The 19522-nt window shown below is 33.0% G+C and overlaps 1 protein-coding gene across 1 annotated transcript; it reads right to left on the bottom strand.

Annotated features, from left to right (window-relative positions):
* Positions 1–17394: 17394 nt before the first annotated feature.
* On the bottom strand, positions 17395–19083 carry LOC131154539 (pentatricopeptide repeat-containing protein At1g09190). The gene has a single exon (XM_058107366.1). The coding sequence runs from the start codon at positions 18967–18969 to the stop codon at positions 17515–17517; it is 1455 nt and encodes a 484-aa protein (XP_057963349.1). The 5' UTR covers positions 18970–19083; the 3' UTR covers positions 17395–17514.
* Between the last annotated feature and the right edge of the window lie 439 nt (positions 19084–19522).

Raw genomic sequence — 19522 nt, 5'->3', positions numbered from 1 at the left:
CTCGGACTCTCCGGGTCTCATTGCTTTGAATAATTATTATCAATTTACTTATTTACCCTTCTCGAATTTTATATTTTTTTATATTATATGGTTATGTAATCGGGGGGGTTTTTTAGGAAAAAAATAAGAGAAATTATTCCTATTTGTACTCTAAAAATACCACTACTACATATTTATTTTTTCAAATATTAAATGATAATTTAATTATTAATTTTTACAATAAAATAATAAATTTATCTTCTGTTTATATCGTATTATAAAAGTTAAAAGATAAATTTATCATTTAACACATTAAAGTTTGATGTGAGTACTAACATTATCTTTTGCTAATGATACCTCCTTTAACATACATACATATATATATATATATATATATGGAATACCTGTATTTTTATACACCATTCTTTTATTTTTTTGTAATTTAACAAACGTATGAGTAGGGCTACAAACAAGCCAAACTGCTCATAAGCGGTTTGAGAATTTGGCTTGGTAAGGACTTGTTTATTGTATAAATGAGTAAATCACAAGTCCAATTTGTAAGGACCCGAACTCGAATAGGTTCCTAAATATAAATTTTTTAGCGAATGCAAATAAATCTAAATTATTTTTATTACTAAAACACTAATTAGTTTTGTTACAAATATATGTTTCAACTATTAAAATGCAAAATTCTAAAATTCTAAAATACATAAATATATTCTAAATTGTATTATGCTAATTTTTTTATTCTATTCTACTCTTTCTACTCCCGCCCATGCACTTGTTACTCCGGATTTCTAGTACGCTCCTCAAAATGATCTGAAATGTAAAATAATGATCAGGGTGAGACGACGCTCAATAACTAAATAAGATTATTATTAGTGTATGGCCAAAATGAGTTTTCATAATTTCGTAAAATAATATTTAATACTATAACTTCAAAAATGCTTTTAAAATAAATATAAATTTAAAAATTTCTACATAAAAACTTTTGTCATCAACTACAATAGTAAAAATTTATAATCATATACTATAACTATTAAATTAAACTTTTAACTTTAAAAACTGTAATTATAATTTTTAATTATATACATATATATATATTTCCTTATATGTTTACTTTAAATCATCATTTAAGCACAATAATAGTCATGTTCATATAAACTTATACTTTACCTTCAAATCATCAATAACTTTATACACGTAATTAAATATGTATATACATATACTGTAAAAATCACTCTTATGTCTGTTAATCGTAAGTCATGTTTATCCCATAATTGGGTTGTGCGGTCCGAAAACTGGACTTAACTGATTGGCCGATCAAACTAAATCAACGTACATCATTATTAAGTGAGATTTTTCCTATTAAACTCTGATCCAATCCAGGTATGCATTCAAGAGAAATTCATTATCATATAAAATCACTCTACAAACAGTGTGAGTGCACTACGATCCGTTTAAATTTTAAGCAATTAAGTTGCGGTACCGAACATCTGTAACTTTAAACTTTCTTTGTCATAAGGAGTTTTAAAAATTTTTTTATTATGTAATTTGTACAATTAAAATAATATCATTTTTACTAATATTTTTGTGAAATACGCAACGTAAAAAAAAAATCAACTCATGTAATTTTTACTCATATTTTTGTGAAATATGTAACGTATAAATAAACTCATGACACACAATTTTCATGTTAAAAATATTTTCTTGAATAGAAATTAATGATGTAAAATATCCGAGGGGTTTAGAACATTTTTTAACTCAAAAATAAATGCAAGAATATTGAAGATAAAACTAATATAATTGAATATGCGTAAAAATAAACTCAAGAGAATTTTATAAAAATAACTAACATAATCGAAATTTTACAAATAAATTCGGGTATGAATTTTAAATAAAAAATCTAACATAATCAAATTTACTTACAAATAAATTAGGGTATAAATTTTAAATAAAAATCCTAACATAATCAAATTTACTTACAAATAAATTCGGGTATGAATTTTAAATAAAAATCTAACATAATCAAATTTACTTATCTCTTCATTTACTTTGTGCTATGAACACAACGAATATCTCCAAAAAATGAGATCGGAAAGAGTAGTTTCTTCGATTTTGGGTTGGTTTCATGCCGGATCGAAGATCTGAGGCTACCACGACGCTCCTGACGAACTTCCCTACAAGTTTGTCGAAGCGGATCGTCAAGGGAACGAAGTAGGAAATCATCCCAGAGTTGAGGTAAGGCTTTTTAAGCCAAATTAGACTTTAAGGTAGTTATAGAAATTGATGTACACATGAAAATATTGATGTTTAGTACTGAAAATTTTGAGTTTCAGGGTATTGAGTAGAAAATCCTACGGGGGTCAGGCTAGGTAATTTGAGGGACTTTCTCAGTAGTTAGGTAAGGGAGTAAATTAAAGCAGTTTTTTTCCATGCAAACTATTATTGATTATGAGTAGATTTATTTTCAGAAAAACATATGATATATTCGTTTATTATGAATGAAATGTACAATTGGAAAAATACTGCTATGATACTTAAAAAAGTATATGTACGTATGAGATGTCAGAAAATCATGATTTTAAAATATGAAGTATGACTTTTAATAAAGCATGTGTGGCATGAATATTATTTTACAAAAAATGAGATATGATATGAATGTTTTTACAAGTAAAATACATTTTCAGGTATTTTGGAAAGATGGGTTATGTTATATTGAGTTGATGAATATATGATAAATGAGTTATTTTCAAATGTAAATACCTGAAATGTTTTTGGCGCGAGGCCATATTTATGTTATCGGCACGAGACTGTATTTATATGATTTTGGCATAAGACCATGTATTTATACTATCGGCATGAGGTCGTATTGATATTATTGGTGCGAGGCCATATTTACTATGATTTTGGCACGAGGTCATACGTATGATTTCGGCTCAAGGCCGTATCTATGTTTTCGGCACGAGGCCGTAATGATGTTATGTATGATCATGTATTATATGTTATCACAATTAGGATATTAGTTTAGTTCAGACCAAAAGTTCGGTACCGTAGCTATGGGTAGATCAGATTTGGCACGAGGCCGTATTAGTGCTAACCATCCCACGAGGGGATGAGAGATGGATAGTTGATGTGGCTTTCAGTAGAGTGTAGACGTCCACCTGACAGTCTAGACCAGGTGTGGCGGGCCCATCGTACTTATAGACATATTTGACTCGGTAGTGGTAGGCCAGCCATTGTCGGGTCCCACCTTCGGGCTACACAACCCGTCATGGAGGGTAATACATGACACCAGCTAGCTTTTCATCCTAAATATATTTTCAGTATTACGAGTTATAACAAATGTTATGTATGTTATGATTTATTAACGAATATGAAAATACATGATTATCCAGCATGATATTATGATTATTTTCAGAGTTATGAAATGTACCGTATATGTATAAGCACTTTAAATATTCATGTTACCACACAGTTGTATTTATTTTACTTTCCCTTACTGAGAAGTGTCTCACCCCCAACATTAATATATTTTTCAGGAAACCCAGAGAGACCGGCGGGTCAGGGCCGCCGTTGAGTGATTGGTGCTTCCCTACTAGAAGGATAAGCCCTGAGCTAGAATTAGGAGATTTTTGTTACATAGTCCTAGTGTTATTTTGACTTTTTGGAGATTGTACATATAAACAGTATATTGATGTTAATAGAAAGCTCTGGTATTATGCTTTATGGATGGATGTATGAATTTTTTTATGTTTACTGCTGTTAGGTTTTCCGCTGTGTATGACAAGTGTCCCCGTTACCCACGAGTTCGGGTTGACCATTTATTTATTACGTTGTATTTTATTGAGGGACGTTACACCACTCCCATTTAATAATTTTTTAATTAATTACTTACTTAATTATTTATTTATTTATTTATTTTTAAAATTTTTTAAAAAATTATTATTATTATTATTATTATTTTTAAGCCATGTTTTAGTATTATCATTTTTTTTTGAAGAATTAAATTCGAATTTTGAAAACTCATGTAGGCCCCACACAACTTCAAAACCCAAGTGGGTCTTACGTAACTTCAATAGTCCTCACACATTTTTATGAGCCCAACATAGTTTCGGGACTCATGTAGATCTCACACAACTTCGGAACTCATGTGGGCCCCATATGATTTTGTGGGCCCCACACAACTTCAAGACCCAAGTGGGTCTTACGTAATTCCAATAGTTCTCATACGATTTTATGAATCCTAGACAACTTTGGGACTCATGTAAATCCCACACAACTTCGGGACTCATGTGGGCTCCACATAGTCTTGTAGGCCCCACATAGGATACTTATATTATTATTATTATTTTACCATGTATTTCTTCAAATTATGTCTGTCAAAACACTATTTTATATATATGTACTTATTTACGTGTACAAACAGTATTTATCTTATTTATCCTATGAAATTCCATTTTGACCAGGCTAACCTCTAAGGAGTGACTGAACCGCAATGGTCTCTGAGCACTCGCTAAGACAAGGTCTTTCTTAAGTATCAAACATGAAATCAAGGATCCTACAGAAAGCACTTCTGTATTGATATTAACTTAATGACTATTATTATTATTATTATTATTATGCTTTAGTCGAATATATATTTTTGGGTCATTACACAATTTTTACATTCGATTTGTAAACAAGCCGAGTGTGAGCATAGCTGGGTTCGAATCGTTTTGACTTATGAGCAACTTGATAACTGGTTCGAATGGACTTGTTTATTAGGCTCATTAATAGACGTGTTAAATTGGTCCAATACTAGCCCAATTGTTTAAGGAGAAAAGTACAAATTTTGGTTCCAAAAAAAAAAAAAAGTGAAATGAAACTATTATTAGAGGAATTAGAGGAACAGATGCGCCAGCGATATTTACATCTATTCAGTGGAGATCAAAGATGAGATGTTAAAAGTAGAATATATAACAATGTGTGTATTTTTGACTTGTATAGGGTAAGATAGTTAATGTTTTTGGCTTTATGTTATAAATGATTTTGAGAGAGTTTTCTTTTTCTATAAATGATTGTAATCTCTCAGAACCCTTCCTTATAACCACGGTATTCCTCCGCCATAAGTGAGGGTAATTAATAAAATTGTAATATTTTTCTTTAAGGTTGGAAATATGATAGATAGCAAATTTCAAGAACGAATTTTTTATAAGGAGGGAAGAATGTAAAGACCCAAAAAATAGAAAAGATAAGAAAAAAGGAAAATGGTTTGGTGAGGACCAAACCATTGACAGTTTTTTGGAGTGCTAAGAAAACCGTATACGGTTATATTTTTACTGCGGCCAGGTTAAAGGTAAACAGTGAAAACTGGTTTGGTTAAAGACCAAACCGTCGACGGTTTTCTTGGAGCCTAAGAAAACCGTCAATGGATTTTCTTTGGGACAAAATAGTATATAAGGGTTGCATGTCATTTTTCTTTTAGAATTACAAAAGCCCTCTCTCACTCTCTCTCTCTCTCACACACACACACACACGCACACACAAGGCTGTGAACATTCTCTCTCTCTCTTCTCATTTTCTCACTCTAAACTCGCCCCATCGACGACCAAACTCAGTATTTAAGGCCTAGCGGCGATTCTCATTAATTTGACCAGAGCAGAATTATGTTTGGAGGATCCCAGACACCACTCCAAGACTGAGGTAAGAGAGTTGTTTTTTTAAGTTTAAATAGTAATTGAAATTATGTGAACCTAGAAATATTAAAGTGGTATGCATTCTGGGATTGAGCTGATAAATTGGAGTTTGTGGATTACAAGGTTTTGATGCGAACGTTGCAGGCACGAGTTTAAGACTTGTTGACTTTGTGAGTCAGATCTCTGTTTTGATGCTGACGAAGTACAGTGAACTTATGTGTGTATTTAGCATGTGCACAGGTCCACAATTGAGATCACACATGAGGGACAGGGAGAATAAAGGTCAAGACGGATAATACACATACACCTGGCGTACTCCATAGAGTGAAGAGCATGAAAATTGAAGACATTTGTTTCTTATTGTAACTGCATTTAGTTTTCAAGTCTGTAATAATGGACCATAACTTTTGCATGTCATGCATGATAGGGTATATGCTCAAGAGGCCTTAGAATGACCATAGGAATCATCACACATATAGCCTAAAATGCCTTATGCTTAATTACTCTGGGTTGATGAAACATTGAGACCAAAACAGGACTTAAATGTACATTTTAAGTAGTCTCGATCGACTGAACCCAAAGCTATATAAAAGCGTCGGTCGACCAAACTGAAGTCAACATTTTGACTTTGCTCAGTCGACCATCCGAAAAATGAACTTGACACTTACAGTCGACCGAACTGACACGTGGGTGCCTCCCAACAACCTAGTCGACCGAACCATTAGTTCAAAACTGACTTGGTTGACCGAACCTTAGAAAATAGTCAACCAAACCTGCCTTGGTCGACCGAATCTCGAAAGGTTTGAAATCGCCTTGATACGGTTGATCGTATATCTAGTTCAAAATGACCACAATTGACCGAACTCAATAATATGGTCGACTGAAACCTCTCGGGTTGGCAAATTTTTACCACAGTAAATTAGGATTAATTTTCATTAAATTCAATTAAACTTTTTCAAAAATACCCTGCGTGTTCTCAATAGTTATATTTTTTCCCAACTCTATATATACCTCTTCATTTGTCATAATTAAGATAAAATTAGGGTTTTAGACTAGCCAATTTTCTTTGAAAATTTTATTGGGTTAAATCATTCACACTCCCATATTTTTCAAATAGATTGCCAAAATCTATTTCGCACACTCATCTTGTAATAACTTGGGAAAAAATTTAAAAAAAAATTTAAATTAATTAATTAAAAAAATTAATTAAAATTGAGAGTAATTATTGACTAGTTAATTGGTTAAACATTACTAAATTAATGTATAATAAATAAATAAAGGAAATATTAAAAAAATTAAATTAAAATTATTTATTGGTAATTAATTAGTTAAACATTATTAACTTGAATTAATTAAGTTAAGTAAAATGGTGATTATATATATATAAAAGTATATGAAATAACTTAAGTTAAAGTAAGTTTAAAAAAAATGAAAATGGTGAAATGAAGGCATATTTAGGAAGCTGAAGCTTCCTGAAACAACAGACAATTCTTCTTCTCTCTCAGGTCCTCTCTTCGTCTCCGTCTCCGTCTCCGTCTCCGCCTCTCTCTCTCTCCTCAATTTTGCCGGTCTAAGAGCGTCAATCGAGAAACAAAAGGTTTCATTGGATTCCAAACTCCGCCACTGACATTTCTACTGGAGCGGATTTGTCGTGAGAGCGGCGCAGGTACCATTCCTGTGGTAAGGCAACTTTCCCCTAATTTCTTAATATCTTGTTAAATTTGTTATTAAATCGACGATCAGGCATCACCACGGGATCCTAGTCGTGATCGTTGTCATTTTGACATGAGTAAAGTTTCAATTGGAATTTTCTAAGATCCACTCCAAAGCGAGAGTATGATTTGAGAAATTTGGTAATTTGACTATATTTAAGGGTATATTTATTTATTTAAAATTTATGAGTTTAGGAAATATTAAAATAATATTTTATTCAAGATTAATTACATGAAACTAGAATTTTTTAATTTTAGGGTGCAGGTGAGCGTTGTAGGCATTTTTTGGGGTCCTTGTTGGCATAGTTCAAGAAATCAGGTAAGAAAAAAAATATTTATTAAATCAGAATTTTTATAAATTTAATGAAAAATAAATTATGTTATATATACGTGCATATGTTTCGTTATGGGTTTAAAATGTTAACTGTTTAAATTATATTTTCTCAAGTTTAAGGTTATTTATTAGATATGTAAATGTGAAAATAAACTGATGAAAGTGGAAAAATATTTTCAAGGTAATTATGTAAGGAATGAAAGATATTTTCAGTACATAAACATTACATGTTGGTTGGCTTATTTTACAGGCAGTATATGAATTTTATTACTAAATTGTGTGGCATGAGTAAATAGGAATGCTGTGTGGAAATATATGTTAAATGTATAAGATACATGTTAAGTAAGTAATACGTTGAAAATGAAATATGATATGAACTATGTTGCTTGTATGTGTTAATGCAACCATGTAAACAACTAAAATATGTTGGGTAAAATAGTTGAAAGATACTGGATAAATATATGACAGCTGAAAAATGTTGGGTAAAACGACTGAAAGATGTTGGGTAAATGTATGACAGCTGAAAAATATTGGGTAAAACGGTTAAAAGATGTTGGGTAAATGTATGACTAGGGATGAGCAAACGGTCAGTTCAGTCAAATTCGGTTAATTAACCGAAATTTTCGGTTAATGATTTTTGTTAACCGAATCGACCGAATAAGGAATGTTAACCGAACCTCACCCGACCGAATTACCTTTTTGGGTAAATCGGTTAACCGAATTTTACCGAATTTTTTTAAAATTAATTATTAAAAATAGATTATAATTATAACTTTTTTACCAATTCTGCAACTCATTTATTAATTTTATTAAAAAAAAGATATTTTGCATCTATTAATTTTATTAATAAAAAAGAATATTTTACTATTAATCTATAAAAGTGGAATTTATAAATCTGTTGTCCAGATGATATGCAGTCATAGTAACTGAATGCATTCCCCCTGGTGACTTCTAGGTGGAGTTACTACAACTCAATTCCATAATTCTAAGAGAGCAATGGACATGAGCTCATCATCTCATGGCTTTCATTTGTGGGAAATGATCTAGCTGTGTTATTGGAACATTCATCACAAAGAATAAGTTCCTCCTTGCATCAAATCCCATCAATTAACTACCCAGAGATTATTTCTAGATTTTTCATTAAGGTGGCATTGTGCCACCACTAGGGTATGGATATATTTTGCAGTAGGATATATTAATTCTAAGAGGGCATGGTGCATTTATTTTGCAGGCCAGCCTCTGGACAACATTTTCTGGAGGCAAGAACAATGTAGGCAGTAGGCACAAAGATAGTTAAATAAAACCACCTCCGCCTTTTCCCCATCCCGCGTATGTATATATATATATATATATATTATTAGTTTATATTTAAATTTTAATTCATTATTATTTCGGATAATTCGGTTAACCGAATTAAAATTTCTCTTAACCGAACCGATAACCGATTAACCGAAATTTGGTACATCCATAACCGAACCGACCGAAATTGATCGGTTAATTCGGGTTTCCCCGAATTATGCTCACCCCTATGTATGACAACTGAAAAATGTTAGGTAAAACAGTTGAAAGATGTTGGGTAAAAACAGTTGAAAGATGCTGGGTAAAACAGCTGAAAGATGTTGAGTATGAAATGAAATGAAAATAGAAATGAACGAATTAAAAATGAAATGTGAAATATGAACAATGTAAAATGGGAAAGAGCCACATAAAGTGAAATGAAATGAAAAGTAGAAGATGAAAACATGAACAGTTTAAAGATGCAAAATAATGGCAGATAAAATAATGTATTATGGTATTAGCAGTATTTATGCTAGCAGAACATGTTACGTTTGGGCGAGGCAAACTCTTCGTCCGAGGGCTTGTTGAGAAAGGCGAGTGCCCTGGTTGTATCAGGTGTAATAGTAAGCTGCATAACGTACTAGGACAGAGGGAAACTACTTGTATGAGCGGGTAGATTTTCCTATTCTTGGGAGCTTTCGCCGGTAAACTTTTGTATGAACTGTGTGAGTACGAGATCAATTTATCACTTAAGGGCTTACTAAGTAAGGTGAGTACCTTGGTATGCTTTAGTCGTGACCTTTTGGGAGTTATGTAGATTTATAGAAATGCAGGTGATGAATGATTTATTATGAATTATAGTTAGAATTAGCAAACTCTAGTATTATGTTATATGTAGATTATGCTTATGTTTTCCGCTACGTATATGTTGATTATGTATTATCAGGGATTTTATTAGGTATAACGCACCGAACCCGGGTTTAAGGGTTCGGAGCGTTACATTGTGGTAGCAGAGTAATGTCCAGTTAGAAGTGTGATTAATTTCACATCGTTTGGATATAGTAATATTAGAGTATTAGGTTAAGGATAATTTATACTAGAGTATAAGATTAAGTTGCGATAAGGATAATGATGGGTAGATTAAAATACCATTAGGAATTCTGAGTTGTGTTTCGTAAATTTGGGGGCAGAATTCCCTTGATGATTTTTTGTGTTTTTGTGAAGAAGTAATTAGCTTCATAAAATCATGGCAAATCCATCGATGGTAATGTTTCCGAATAGAGAAATTCGAACTTGGGATTTGAACTCGATAGTTAGGTTAGTTGGTAAAAATTTCGAGGATGAAATTTCTTAAAGGAGAAAATAATGTAATAACGTGGGAAAAAAATTTATTAAAAAAATTAAATTAATTAATTAAAATTAAGAGTAATTATTGACTAGTTAATTGGTTAAACATTATTAAATTAATGTATTAAATAAATAAATAAAGGAAATATAAAAAAGGAATTAAATTAAATTAAAATTATTTATTGGTAATTAATTAGTTAAACATTATTAACTTGAATTAATTAAGTAAAATGGTGATTATATATAAGTATATGAAATAACTTAAAGTAAGTTAAACAAAAAAAAAAAATGAAAATGATGAAATGAAGGCATCTTCAGGAAGCTAAAGCTTCCTAAAACAACAGACAATTCTTCTTCTCTCTTAGGTCCTCTCTTCATCTCCGTCTTCCCCTCTCTCTCTCTCTCTCTCTCTCCTCAATTTCGTCAGTCTAACGAGCGCCTATCAAGAAACTGAAGGTGTCATTGGATTTTTAACTCCACCACCGACATTTCTACTGGAACGGATTTGTCGTGGGAGCAGCGTAGGCACCATTCCTGGGGTAAGGTAACTTTCCCCTAATTTCTTAATTTTTCGTTAAATCTGCAGTTAAATCGACGATTAGGCACCACCAAGGGGTCCTAGTCGTGATCGTCGTTATTTTGACATAAGTAAAATTTCAATTGGAGTTTTCTAGGTCTTACTCCAAAGCGAGAGTGAGATTTGAGAAATTTGGTAATTTGACTATATTTAAAGGTACATTTATTTATTTAGAATTTATGAGTTTAGGAAATATTAAAATAATATTTTATTCATTATTAATTACATGGAACTATAATTTTTAATTTTAGGGTGCAGGTAAGCGCCGCAGACATCTTTTTGAGGTCCTTATTTGCGTAATTCAAAAAATCAAGTAAGAGAAAAAATATATATTAAATCATAATTTTTATGAATTTAATGAAAAATAAATTGTGTTATATGTACATGTATATGTTTTGGTATGGGTTTAAAATGTCAATTGTTTAAATTATATTTTTCGAGTTTAGGATTATTTATTAGATATGTATATGCGAAAATGAATTAATGAAAGTGGAAAAATATTTTTAGGATAATTATGTAAGGAATGAAAGGTATTTTCAGTATATAAACATTAAATGTTGGTTGACTTATTTTATAGGTAGTGTATGAATTTTATTACTAAATTGTGTGGCATGAGTAAATAGGAATGTTGTATGAAAATATATGCTAAGTGTATGAGAGACAGGTTAAGTAAGTAATATGTTGATAATGAAATATGATATGAACTATGCTACTTGTGCGTGTTAATACAACCATGTAAACAGTTAAAATATGTTGGGTAAAATGTATAACAGCTGAAAAATACTACGTAAAATAGCTGAAAGATGTTGGGTAAATGTATGACAGTTGAAAAATGTTGGGTAAAACAGTTGAAAGATGTTGGATAAATGTATAACAACTAAAAAATGCTGGATAAAACAGTTGAAAGATATTGGGTAAAACAGCTGAAAGATGATGGGTATGAACGAAATGAAATGAAATAAAATGAAAATGGAAATGAACAAAATAGAAATGAAATGTGAAATGTGAATAATGTAAAATGGAAAAGAGTCACGTAAAGTGAAATGAAATGAAAAGTAGAAGATGAAAATATAAACAGTTGAGAGATGCAAAATAATGGCAAATAAAATAATGTATTATGGTATTAGTAATATTTATGCTAGTAAAACATGTTACGTTTGGGTGGGGCAAACTCTTCATCCGAGGGTTTGCTGAGAAAGGCGAGTGTCTTAGTTGTATCAGGTGTAGCAATAGGCTGCATAACGTGCTAGGGTAGAGGGAAACTACTTATATGGGCGGGTAAATTTTCCTATTCTTTGAAGCCTTCGCCAGTAAACTTTTGTATGAACTATGTGAGTACGAGATCAATTTATTACTTAAGGATTTACTGAGTAAGGTGAGTGACTTGGTATGTTTTAGCCGTGACCTTTGGGTTGTCTAGGTATTAGAGTAGAGGGGTACTACTTGTATGGGCGGGTAATCACCCATATCCTTGGGTAGTCTCGTGGGTAAATATTTTGCATGTGTATGATTAGGAACAGGAAATGATTTCAAAATTCATGTTAATGGTTTGCAAATGATATTAATATGTTATTTAAAAATTTCATGTAGACCACACACAGTTTTAATATATTATTTCTTCCCTTACTGAAATGTGTCTAACCCGAATATGAATTTATCTTTTTTCAATATTTCCTCGAGATCGAGCTTTGAGAGCTCAAGGTTTTTATAGCATTATTGGGAAATAGAAAAAGAAAATAATATATTTCTATGATAATTTTAGGAAATGTAAATATTTATGTTTTATATCTTTATATTTTAAGGCTGTTGAGTAAGGAATGATTGTGAAAATACTGAAATGTTTTGAGAGTTATGTAGATTTATAGAAATGCAGATAATGAATGATTTATTATGGATTATAGTTAGAATTAGTAAACTCTGGTATTATGTTATATCGAGATTATGTTTATATTTTTCGCTGTGCATATGTTGATTATGGATTATCAGGAATTTTATCAGTTATAACGCGCCGGACCCGGGTACAAGGGTTCGGGGCGTTACACATCTAGTCATTTATTTTGAGTGAGATTAGTTTTTCATATTCATTTTACAAGCTTAAACTCTCTCACACTTGCATTTGATTGTATATTGATTTTTAGAGAGTAGCTTAAAGTTTTTCCCATTATATTTCACTTATAAATATTGAATTGGGAAAAACTCCTCTTTGGGTTAAGATCTTGCATCCTTATTGCAAGGCTCATAAGCTTGCTTTGTGTTTTGTCAAAAATATTTTTAGCAAGTTTAAACCCTAATATCTATTGTGTTTTACATTTAAAAAATATTATTGTGATATTTGTTTAGGGTTGTAGAGACTTTTTGACTATTCACATTACAAGTATATTATCTTGAAATCAAAAGTCTTAGTATATTATCTTGAAATCAAAAGTCTTATGCTCACGTATACACATTGACATACATACTGTTGAGAGTTAACACATTAGTTAACAAAATCTCACTTGAACTTCACATCCTATCATTTGTGAGTGCATTGATTACATCGTGCGTATTGATACATATCTGCTTGTATTATAAACATATTTGTTTGTACCAAAAATTGAATATCTGTTATATTCCCGACGTATGGTCAGAAAAGGGAGACTAGCCATGTGAATAATCTCAAATTGGTTCAGGCCCGGTTAGGAGAACTAGGTGCACCAACCTGTAAGGTGTTGCAAACGGTGTTGCTCCACCCGTGAAGTAAGCAACTAGTGGAATCCTCTTACTTGTGAGCTTGAGGCGAGGACGTAGGCAATAGTGACTGAACCCCAATAACTTATTGTGTGTCTGCTTTTAAATTTCTTACACTTTATATTCCTACACATGTATATTATATTCAATTGATTGTAAATGTTGCGCATGAACTAATTTCTTCATATTATATTTATCTGTGCAAATTGGTATTTTCTTAGACAGACCCTAAGTTGTGTTATACTACTGCTGGAATTTAAATTGATCAAAGAGGTAATTTTTAATACCCAATTCACCTCCCTCTTGGGAATACACCAATTCTAACATGGCTCATGCGAGCGTTTCCTTAGGGAATGAGGTAAGGGTGATAAATATTTAATTATTTGGAGTTTCATTAATAAAATGGAGTATATGAATCCAGGAAAAATGTGAATGTGATATTATTCTAGGGTTACATGATTTCAGGTTTTTTGAGTTCCGAACACCGCAAGCGTGGGTATAGAGTTTTTTTTAGCAGACCTCTCAATAATCAGGTAAGGAGAATAAGTTAAACCAATTAATTTCGGGAATTTTATCAATTAAAGTATAACATGTGTTTATAGAATTTTAGCATATGATTTACAGGATATTACAGAATATAAAATCTAGAGTATGGGATTTGAATTTTACATATGTTATATGTTTGTGAAAATTCAAAAATTTTGGGATATAAAAAAGTTTTATAAATGATATATATTATTTTTATATAACAGGAAAATATAGTTTTTCCCGTACAGATTATAGTATAAGAGTTTCAATTAAATTGTGTGGCATGAGAAATAGTAGATATAGTACAGAGATTTAATACAGAAATTTTTACAACTTTTACAGAACCATGATATTATAATTTGTACATAATTATGATTTACAGTTAATACAGAACCATGATATACAGTTATTACAAAATTATGATTTATAGTTATTACATAATCATAGTATTATAGTTTATACAGAATCACTGTAAAACATTTATATACAGAAATAGTATTATATAGTATCAAAACCCTGATGGACCAGAGCAAATCACAGAGCACGGTACCATAGCTAACACGATATAAATAGTGCAACCACACATCTCAGATAGAGTGTGGTGTTGATAGTCAATTGTGCCTCAGTGAAGAATAGAGTAACTCCCTGGCAGTCCGGACTAGGCTGAACAAGTCAATCGTACTACAGACATATTATAGTTTGACTTAACCTGGTAGGCCAGTTAGAGCTAAGTCCAGCTCACGGACTGCACAACCCAATCATGTGGGGTTAATCCATGATTACAGTTATCCATCCAGGGAAGCTTTCACAGTTATATAAATAAATATATATAGTTTTACAGAAAACAAGAACTATCTATTATAGTTAAAAGTATGTTCAAATAGAAAATTTATTTTAAAAGGCATAGGTGTGAGTTATGATATGTTTTATATTGAAATGTTATCATAGTTATAGTTGAATTAATAATTATGTTATTCAAGTAAAACTCATTTGCCACACAGTGGTTGTAACTTATTTTGTCTTACTAAGAGGTGTCTCAACCCAAAATTTCAAACTTTTCAGGTGATCCAGATAGGCGTGCGGAGCGAGCTCCGAGATAGAGGGAACTTTAGTACTGCTCTTATTGAAGGGTAAGTGTTGTATTAGGAGATGTATTTTGAGTAGTCCCTAGGAGTTTTTGTGGATTTTCTAGGAGATGTAAATGTACGTTATGGGAAATACTAAAACTTTGGTATTGTAAATAAGGTTAATGTAATTTTTATGTTTTCCACTGCATAGGTGGTATGTTTTGTGAACAGGTATCCTTGGTACCACTTGAAGTTTGAGACGTTATAGTCGACATTATTATAGGTATCAAAGTAATATTATATTGTTACAGGATATATATATATATATATATATATATATATATATATATATATATAGTAATAATTTTGGGGTTGTTACAGGTGAGGTTTCCAGTGTGGAAGAGGGTGATAGGATGCAGTGGAGTGATGTATCTATTGTGTGTGAATGACATGTTATTGGCTGAAAATGCTTTAACTGAGACTAATCAATTGGGAACCCTGTTTAAAGTTTTTGACATGAATGTGTTGGGTACGGCCAAGATGGATCTTGGTTTGCTGATTCACATGTACAAAACTATAGGGAGATTAGAGTTATCTCAGGATGGTTTTGTGGACATGGCTACAAGGAAATCAGAGTTATCTCAGGGTGGCCTTATGGATGGAACCACCAGGAGACTTTATTTGTTGTCTCAAGGGGGTTCTGTGGAGAATCAATATAGAATGTCTATCATTCGGTACCCAAGAACGGGTTGTGATGCTCGAGATATGTCAAAGGTTTCCCATGATTATGCAGTGGGGTGTTTCAGCAAACAACATAGTGGACTGTTAGTTGTAAGTTTTGTTGAAGACTATATAGGAGGCTGTGATGATATAAGGCTTGCAGCAACTTTTGTGTTTACTATTGTGGGATAGTCTTATTGGAAGCCTAAGGTGAAGTCTTTGGGTGTTGCATCTACAACTATATCGGGGTAGATGATAGCAGCTGAATCTGCCATCTGCAAGTTCAAGTGATATTGCTTTAACTTGGTGTTTGTCTCCAAGTGCTAGAAGGGAGACAAACCCAACTGAACTTTCTAAGGTCAAGTCTCCTAAGGGATGTATAATCGTCAAGGTGGAGATTGTTGTGTTTTTGTGACTCTTATACTTGGTGGAGTTTATAAACAAAGGAAGAAAAACATATGTGTGAAGTCATTGGTACTGTGCAGCAAGCATTTGTCGACGAATGGAGATACCGAGAGCAAATAAAATTCAAACATTCAGAAGTCGTCGACAAATATGCCTGATTCGTCGATGAATATGCTTGATTCATCGATGAATGGACTCGGGGCTGCGAGGATGATTTCAAATTTTGAATATGAACGTTAGAACGGTGGGGTATTTGGAGGGAAGCATTCGTGGGGTTGTTAAACATACTCTTCTGGGTATATTGTGAGTAGTGAAGATAATTGAAACTCATTGTGTTGTGTATTTTGTGATCTTCATAGTGAAATATTTGCCAATTACTCTTGTAGATGTAGGCTTTGCTGAACCACGTAATTCTTAGTGTCATTGCTCTTATTATTACTTTATTTATTTGATGTGGTTGTGGAATGATCTGGATAATCACCATTTATATTGTTGCATTTGGTTTTATTTGATCCTTTACACAATATACATATTCCGATGTGCATTGTTTGAGGGGCATTTTTCACAACAATATTGACAAAAGCTTTCCTATTGTCGAGTTCATGGTCTTATTTTGATTAAGATATTGATTTTATCATTTTATTAACATTTGATAATGAATTTGTAATTTCAAATTTATTTTACACATAAACATGAGACTTATGTATGGGTGCTTGTGCATACGTGCATGTGCGAGTATGCGCACACGTATCTAAATTATACTTGATATTAGGTGAGTTAGGTACTTCGATCGGGCTCATTTCAAGTGATGTTTGTCCTATGCCAACATATGCTCTACTCAAGCCCACAGAAACTATGCAATTATATTTAAAGTTACAATGTAAAAAAAGTCAAAATTTTATATAAACATGTTACAAACACTCGTGCACGGGCGCGCACATATTGTTGTGTTTGTGTGAGCCTGCCAGATTTTAAAATTAGCCAACTTGGGTTCAAGCTTGTACCTCTACATAGGTGTTATACTAGGGTTAGGTCTAAAGAATGAAATAAATCAAAATTTCTGATTTACATGTAATTTTCATATTTGTCTCTTCAAAATCCACACCCTCACATCATTTCAAGGAAACATAAAATTACAAGACTAAATTACTTGCTGCACAAATTACCTGACCATGCTTGCTCCTGGAACTTTCTTGACACTTCTTTCCCTCATCAACACTCTCACCTTCTCCACTTCATCCCATTTCCCCTCTTCAGCATAAATATTCGACAACAACACATAATTACCAGAATTCCATGGCTCAAGATCGATGAGCTCTTTAACTGCATATTCTGCAAGTTCTGTCTTGCCATGAGTGCGACAAGCACTAATAAATGCACCCCACAAAGCAGCATTTGGCCTAACTGACATACCTCTAATCAAGCCATGAGCCTCATCAATGCATCCACTTCGCCCGAGAAGATCAACCACACATCCATAATGCTCAATTTTAGGCTCTAAATGGTGATTTACAGTCATTGAAGCAAACAACTCCCGCCCTCTTTCCAGCAACCCAGCATGTGTGCAACAAGCTAAAACCCCCACGAAGGTAGCATCGTTAGGATTGACGCCTTTGCCTATCATCTCTTCAAACAAGTTAACTCCAAGTTCACCTTTACTGTTAAAAGCCAGACCAGAGATCATGGTGTTCCAGGAAACAACATTTTTATGAGCCATTTCCTTGAAAACCTGGAAAGCAGTTTCCAAACTACCACATTTACAATAAAAATCCACTAACGAATTCCCCACAGAGATAACATCTCCAAATAGTCCACTAGATTTGGCATTAGAGTGGATCCATTGCCCGACATCGACAGCTCCCAAACGAGCACAGATAGGCAGCATAGTGACCACCGTAGCCTCATCGGGTTCAAAACCGTGATCTTGCATTTCTCGAAATAGGCCCAAAGCCTCACTGTCCCAGCCACTTTGTGACAAACAAGAGATCATGGTATTCCAAGAGACAATGTTCTTTTCGCTCATCTGCCTAAAAAGATAAAACCCCATATCAATGTCTCCCATCTTGCAAAACCCACGAATCATCAAATTCCAAACAATGGCATCTCTCTGAAGCATTTCATCGAACACCTTCTTGGCCTCGCCCATTCTCCCAGAGACCGCGTACAATTCAACAATCCCAACACGAATCGAACCATAACATTCAAACCCACTTGTGAGAATCTCCGCGTGAACTCCTTCTCCGAGTCTGAGATCACCAAGACTGGAACACGATTTCAGCAAAGGGGCAAACGTGTACTCGTCGGGCCAAATTCCGCGGTTTTTCATCAAGGAGAAGAAGCAAAGGGATTCTTCAAAAGGCCCTGAAACGGAATGCCCTTTGATCATGGAGTTGAAGAGGATGAGATTGGGGTTTTGGGTTTGGCGAAAGACGAGATTCGCGTATGCCATTTTATTAAGGGAACCACAAACCAAGACGAAGTGCGCGAGTATCTGGTTCAGTTGATGGAGGTGGTGGCGGAGGAAGTGGGCGTGGATTTGGGTGAGCTGGGTTCGGGTTTCGCGGCCGTGGAGGAGGCGGAGGATTCTCCGCTCCACCTCCCGGCAACCTCTGCTCATCTTCTCATTCACTCTCTGTTTGATGATATGACGCAGAGAAGGTTAACCGAATACCTGAAATTTGAAAGGAAGAGGCTGGCGCTGGAAATTGATAACGGGAATTTAGATAGTGAGAACTGTGAGAGACAACTAGTTCAAAATTAGGGTTACAAACGAGTCGAGCTGGGTCCATTGGTTGAGGATTTGCAAGCTCAAATTTAACATATTTACTAAATAAATTTTTTAAACCGAATTTAAGTTGGGCTTATTAACTAAACGATTCAAGATTAGGATTGGAAACGAGTTAAGTTGAATCGAGTATTTGCATTTTTAAGTTAGCTCGTTTACTTAACGAATCTTTTAAACCAGGTTTGACTTAGGCTTGTTAACTAAATGAGCCGAATTCTTTTTTTATTTATTTATATTTTACTCATTTATTGTCGGGCTTAAAACGAGTTAAAACTAATCTTCTTAAAATTTTATTCATATATCAATAAACTTTAAGAATAAATGTAAAATTACTTAACAGTTAAATAATTCAGTTCATTTAAAACATAAAACTAATTTTTATTAA

The sequence above is a fragment of the Malania oleifera genome, chromosome 4 (genome assembly GCF_029873635.1).
Source record: "Malania oleifera isolate guangnan ecotype guangnan chromosome 4, ASM2987363v1, whole genome shotgun sequence".
NCBI lineage: Eukaryota > Viridiplantae > Streptophyta > Magnoliopsida > Santalales > Ximeniaceae > Malania > Malania oleifera.
The sequence above is the reverse complement of the archived record's forward strand: the minus strand, read 5'-3'. Positions and strand labels throughout refer to the sequence as shown.